Here is a 6,935-nt window from a genome sequence, read left to right as displayed (position 1 = left end):
TTTGTCATATCTTGCTGTGTATGGTGAACTGACAACTCCTCTGACGGTCGGACTTCTTAATGCGCATGCGCAGGCATGGTACTCACTGCATGTATGCTATTCTGACAACGTATGGCTATCTGATAGAACAACGGCTCTCAGTGACACTCCAGTCCTATCTAATAAGTAAAGAGACGAGCAGATGAATCGTACTGTTCCTGAATGTCACATCACTATATTGCAGACTTTTGGACGCAGCGCCGTTGTCCCATATAGTATGCGACAAATCAGTCAACATCTCCGCACAATAATTCAGCGCAGTCAGTGACAACTTTTTTTCATCACAATGCTTATGTGTGTCTATACCGCTAGCTTTGCTAACATCACGTCAACGGATCTTACCTTCTTTGAGCTACTTTTCTAAGTGATGAAAAAAGTTAGACGTTAGACGTTGTCTCCACCGTCTGTGAAAGCGAAGCACTGCTGAGTTAGCTGTGGCCATTGGATTTGTTATGATTTATGCAGTGATATTCCATTACTGACGATTAGACAAACATTTTCTGCCGCTGAGAGAAAACCACTGCGCATGTCTCAGAGCGCCACATGCAAAGGTGGAGAGGGGTGGAGGAGGGGGAGGGGGAGAAACACGTAGTTGCTTGGATTTTAATTGGTGCGTTTTGCATCCACTGAAAACAAAGATGTTAACAAATAAACTGGACAGTATGCTGTACGTTTAGTGGTATTTTCACAGTTGTGGTCTCGACTGGTCTTGAAATAAAATGCCGAGTCCTCAGCGCCCGAGACCGAGACAAGACCGAGACCAAATGTGGTCGAGTCTGAGACGAGACCGAGACCATCAAAAAATGGTCTTAAGACCGGTCTCGAGACCAAGACCAATTTCGAGTACCACAACACTGTGGAGAACACATCTTAATAGGTTGCATATATGGTCCAAATATATACGAGGCTACTTTTTTCCCCAAACTTCTGTTGGACATTGCTTTGGTACACACACCGTATATAGTAGTTGTAGGGGATTTTAATTATATTCACGACCAAGACATTGACCAGTCTCCTCCTAGATCTACTACAACTTCAAGAAAAAGTCTGAGTTTACGAGAGTTATTCCAAGACTTAGAACTATATGACACCTGGAGAGTCACTAACCCTAGAGAGAGAGAGATTATACTTTTTTTCTCAACCCCATCAAACGTTCTCTTGGATTGATTTCTTTTTATCTTCAAGAATGGTACTGGATCGAGTTAGAAACTGTTCGATTAGCACATGTACAATTTCCGATCAATCTCCTGTTATTTTATGCATTAGCCCCCCTTATGCTGATCCTGCTTCTCACCACTGGAGGATGAATCCCTCTTTACTGAGCTACCCATCTTTTGTTGACTATATTACAGATCAGTGGAATTTCTTTATGGATACTAATAAGACCCCAGATGTCAACCCTTCGTTACTCTGGGAGACAGCAAAAGCTTTTATTAGGGGATGTGTCATTTCATATACCACAGCTCAGAAAAAAGCTGCCATCAAAGAACAATTACACTTAGAAGGAATAGTACAACAAACAGAGTTGCAATTTAAAAATACACCCTCTACAGCACTGTCTAAAAAATTAGAAGCAGCTCGCTCAGCTTTAAATCAATTACTAACAAAACAACAAGCAGAATCAACCATTTTCTTTGCTAAACACAGATTATATCAGTCAGGGAACAAACCGGGATGGCTACTAACAAGGCTGACAAAAGGCAGAATGGAAGCAAACACAATTCCATCATTACAAGACGACAACCGGGACAGACATCATAAAACGACAAATATCAATAGGGTTATGAGGGAATTCTATCAAAAACTGTATTCATCTGAATGCAATTCATCTGATGTTAAAATAACGGAATTCTTAAGTGGTGTGACTCTCCCTCGCCTGACAGAGGAACAACAAGAAGTCTTAGGTGCTCCAATCTCTCTGATAGAAGTCAGAGAGTCCATTGCCTCCCTTAAGGGTGGAAAAGCTCCTGGACCTGATGGTTTCTGTCCAGAATTCTATAAGAAACTAAGCCACCTGGTGGTAGGACCACTTACTGAAATGTTTGTGCACTCGTTTGGGCATGGAGGCTTGCCACCAACTCGTAACCTGGCGAACATCAACCTTATCCTCAAAAAAGATAAACCACCAGACATCTGTGGCTCATATAGACCTATTAGTCTTATCGGGGTAGATAGTAAGCTGCTCTCTAAATTGCTTGCAACGAGACTGGAGAAGCTGCTGACTTTCTTAACAAACCCAGATCAGACTGGGTTCATACAAAATCGTTTCTCCTTCACAAATATGAGGAGATTACTTAACGTAATTCAGTACTCAAGCCAAACGAACTGTAGAGGATTTGCGTGACAGGATTGCGTGGAAGTACTTATTTAATGTTTTGGAGAGATTCGGGATAGGGGGTGACTTTCTGAAATGGATTAAGATACTTTACAGTTCCCCATCAGCCTGTGTCATGACTAATGGTGTTCAATCTCCATCTTTTACAATACATAGGGGAACCTGACAGGGTTGCCCTCTATCCCCACTTCTGTTCGCTCTTGCGCTGGAGCCCCTAGCAGCGGTTATAAGATCACAACAAAATGTGCATGGTGTGATGATTGGCGGTAAAATCCATAAAATAGCGTTATATGCAGACAATATTCTCTTATTTGTAACAAAACCTGACATCTCAATACCAGCTATCTTATCCACTATTCATGAGTTTGGTTCCTTTTCAGGTTATTTTTAAAGGTTATTTTGTTTGTTTTTAAATTGTAAGTTGTTTTTTTTTATTGTTATGTTGTGTTTTAAAGTGCTTTATAAATAAAGTAGAGGACTGTATGGTGAAAATAAACAGACACTATTTCCAGATAAAAGGTAAAATAATATTGTTGAAGTGCCATGGGTTTGTTGAGACCATATTTAGTACTGAGAATAAATATATCTTACAGACCATAATAGTAAATAACTTATCACTTATTTATGTTTTTAATTAGATTTGATATATTTATTTCTTCAATATTATTTTTCATGTCAGTGTTAATGTCATGAGGCTGATGACTCCATGACACTTTCAATTTGACTCATTAGGATTTGATTAAGAACCAGATTTGTTCTTTGTAATTTCTGTCCAGTAAAACTATTAATCTATAAATCAATAGACATGTCTAACATGGATTATATTATAAAGATATAATACATGTTTCTGTCTCATATTTGTATGGCATTAAAAGGACCTGGAACTTTTTTTTTTCCACTGAAAAATAAAAGTGGGAGGCGGTGAGGGACCTGGATAAAGGCTAGGGGGGCGCTGGCCCGAAAAAGGTTGAGAAACACTGTTCTAGAAGCTTAAGCCAGGAAATTGAAAGAGGTTTGAAACGGAAGTATGATGGGTATACTGTTGTCAGGAAGTAAATGTTGAGATGAGTTCAGCCACTTTTTTATTAACAGAAACTAAATGGAAGCTTTGTTTAAACTAGATCTGCAAAGCTACAAGGAGGAGATATTTGAGCTGATATCAGAGATACCACAATGTTTATTGTCCCATTATACAGCAAGTTTAAGGCCTGTACTGGTACCTGATTGAAATTTGGATTTAACTGTCTGATGTAGTTCATTATTCCAAAATGTTTCCATCTTTTCCTGACTCTGGCAGACTCTATTTTCTCAGTCTTGAAGGAAGAGATTTGGTCAACATTTAACAGGGAAAGAATGAGGATTGCAAACAGCAGGAAAACATTCAGGCCATGTTGATGTTATGACAGCTTAGCTAAATAGAAAATCCATTAAATTGTTGTTTCATCAGTGTGCTTAATATTCATTGTGGCTTTGATTAGATGTTAGAAACACAATTAGCTCTCTGGCCAGGAGATTAAATGGTGTTGTTTGTGCTGGGATTGTCCAGGTTACAGCTGGGACATGGTGCATGCCATGGAGGAGAAGAGCAGAGATCTGAAACATCCTGTCACCTTCCCGGTTCGTGCTGCGCTGCTGGCTCAGTCCTTCTCCCAGCTATCTTGGCTGCTGCAACAGTCAGACAGGTGATTACACGCACGCACACAAAGAACATGGTAAGCTGGTGGTTAGTCTGGCCAGTACACCTGTCGCTGTCTGCCTGAAAGCAGAGGCTGGAGTTCTGCTCTGAGGATTTGGAGGAAAAGTGGCTGAAGTTTGTCTGACAAAATTTCTTAAACATCTTCATTCTTTGCACATCATTAGAAATCCTGCCAGCGACTCTTCACCTGATGTTGCTAACACCCATCTTTCCTGCACAGGTACACGCTCACAGTGTGGACAGGCCAACATGATGAATTTGCTCCACAGGACTTAAAACTATACAGAAAAAGTTTTGATGTGAGCAGAATCTATTATGACCTGCCGAACTCTCAAATAACAGAACTCTTGGTGATGTCATGACTGCCGTTTCCTAAACCTCACAACAGACTGCCTGCTGCTCTGTACAGATTGGGAGAGGGAAGATACATTTGTCTTTGCTCACATTATATGAAATAAAAATTATAAAAATTATGGACAACACTGTAGTGTTGAAGGGCAATCTACAACATTAGATTGTTGTAGAAAGAAGCATTATTAAACTAGTTACACAGGGATATCTGTCAGCCTTTTTCCAGAGCAAATCCTGTTTTGCTCTGGAAAAGGTGTTGCATAATCCTCCTAAACTGGGTATTTTTCATTAAAATTTCAAAATGAAACAAAGTTTTCCGGAGCACAGAGAAAGAACTATTGCTGCTCATTCTGGCTGCTTTCCCATAATTGATATGAAGATGCTCCTACCTTATTCTAAGCTGAAGTTTTTCGTAAGCACTAACCCACCCACTACATCTGCTCAATAGTTTAATTTTTTTTTTGTTCTGAGTTGGGTAAAATTCACATTACAGTTAGTGTTGTGTCATGTTTTATCATGTAATGTACTTTGCAATTCCTGTTGTTGAAATGTACTGTACAAATAAACTTTACTAATATGGATGACATCTGTAAAAGTGTTTATGTAAAACTTTTTTTTATTCTTGTGAATAAAACTTTTTTAAATAGTGTCAGTTCTTCGTTTATCTGGCTGAACAAACCTTCTCACAGTGAGCCTGGCTGCCAGAATGTGAAGGTCACCAGAGAAGATAATGTTTTTCAGAGAGCATATATTCTCATTTGAATTTTTGAATGATGCTAAAAGATTTATCTGGTTCGTGTCTTCTGTTAACATAGATGGTTTGTTTTTTTTGTCCACATATGTTATTGCAAGATAAAAAGACTACTGTACTTTTTTAAAACTCGTGCTTGAAGATTTGTTTGTCCCTAAAAGTCTTGAGATGCTTCAGTCAAACTTTTATCCAAGTCTGGAGTAGATTACCTGGTATCATGGAGAAAATGTGGTTTATTTTAGAGAATTGCAGGCACTCATAAGAGAAATGGTGATAGTTTTCCTCATTTTGAGATTCTTTTTGATTACTTTCAGTAATGCAATACAATTTTATTGCGTTTTTCAGCCTGTTAGAAATATAGATCTCCAGGTACCTTATGTACAATACAATATACATTATTCACACTTGGTAGTATGCTCTCCTCATGTACTTGTGTAATGAGGTTACACAAGTATATGAGGTGTAATGTATATGTGCATATCAGCTGTCTGATGTGTTGGTAGACATCTTCAACACCTCACTGTCTTTTCTGCATACCTGTTTAAAGACCGCCACCATCATCCCTGTCCCCAAGTGCTCCACAGTGACAAGCCTGAATGACTACCGGCCTTATATCCTTAACATCAGAGTCATGAAGTGCTTTGAGAGGCTAGTCATGATCCACATCAAGGACTCCATCAACGTCACTGTGGACCCCCATCAGGAAGAACCACTGCTGACGCCATTTCATCGGTGATCCACATAGCCCTCACCCATGAACTCCTACTACTCTCCTGTCTGCTCTTCCTGGATTTCTCCTCAGCTTTCAACACCATCATCCCTGGTGCAGAAGCTCTCCTCTCTTGGACTGAGTTCCACACTGGGGAACTGGATTCTGGACTTCCTGACCAGCAGACCTCAGACAGTCAGGATCCACAACACCTTCTCCTCCTCCATCACCCTGCGCTCAGCCACCTCCTCCTCACTCTGCTGACACATGACTGCTCGGCAAGACACCCCAGCTGTCATATTGTGAAGTTTGCAGACAACACAGCAGTAGTGGGACGCATCACGAACACTGATGAGTCCAAATACAGAGAAGAGGTGGAACACCTGGAGCAGTGGTGCTGATGCAAAAAAAAAAAACCTCTGCATCAGCGTGAAGAAGACCAAGGAGATGGTGGTGGATTTCAGAAAGGACACGAATCCTCTTCAGCCCCTGTACATCGGAGGAGCAGCTGTGGAGATGGTTTCCAGGTACAGGTATCTGGGTGTGCACATATCCAGTGACCTCACCTGGAGTACCAACACCTCCTATCTGGTCAGGAAAGCCCACCAGTGTCTACTTCCTCAGGAAGCCGCAGAGAGCTGGACTTGGGAGCTCAGTCCTGAGGAGCTTTTATTGTTGTGTGGTGGAGAGTGTTCTCTGCACCTGCATCACCGTGTGGCATGGCAACTGCACCGCTGCTAAGAGGATGGCTCTGCAGAGGTTGGTCAAGGCTGCACAGAGGACTATGGGGAGCAGCCTTTCCTCCATCATGGACCTCTATACAGCACGATGCAGGAGGAGGATGCTCCTCATCATGAAGGACTCCATCCATCCTGCACAAAGACTGTTCCAGCCACTCCCCTCAGGCAGGAGGCTGAGGAGCATCCAAAGCAAAACCACCAGGCTGAGGAACAGTTTCTTCCCTTCAGCCGTCAGACTGCTGAACTCAACCTGCACCAAATGCAATTTCTCCACAGTTACACACACACACGTATGTATATGTGTGTGTGTGTGT

At 41.2% G+C, this 6,935-nt stretch overlaps 1 protein-coding gene and 1 long non-coding RNA gene across 4 annotated transcripts in view; one reads left to right on the top strand and one right to left on the bottom strand.

Annotated features, from left to right (window-relative positions):
• The window catches only part of fam151b (family with sequence similarity 151 member B), an 87,461-nt gene extending 82,388 nt beyond the window's left edge, over positions 1-5,073 (top strand). Inside the window, exons 5-6 of one of the 3 annotated variants that reach the window (XM_007577438.2) lie at positions 3,921-4,056; positions 4,291-5,073. In XM_007577438.2, coding sequence (XP_007577500.1) covers positions 3,921-4,056; positions 4,291-4,432 — 278 coding nt within the window. In that variant the 3' untranslated portion in view covers positions 4,433-5,073. The other 2 variants (XM_016663747.1, XM_016663748.1) reach the window with 2 other exon arrangements.
• The window catches only part of LOC107833747 (uncharacterized), a 22,065-nt gene that overhangs the window by 12,027 nt on the left and 3,103 nt on the right, over positions 1-6,935 (bottom strand). Inside the window, exon 2 of the long non-coding RNA XR_001659515.1 lies at positions 6,094-6,096. This is a non-coding gene — a long non-coding RNA (uncharacterized LOC107833747). The remainder of the gene's footprint in view (positions 1-6,093; positions 6,097-6,935) is intronic.

This window comes from Poecilia formosa, unplaced genomic scaffold (genome assembly GCF_000485575.1).
Source record: "Poecilia formosa unplaced genomic scaffold, Poecilia_formosa-5.1.2 Scaffold441, whole genome shotgun sequence".
Taxonomy (NCBI): domain Eukaryota; kingdom Metazoa; phylum Chordata; class Actinopteri; order Cyprinodontiformes; family Poeciliidae; genus Poecilia; species Poecilia formosa.
This window is presented reverse-complemented; position numbering and strand designations above follow the sequence as displayed.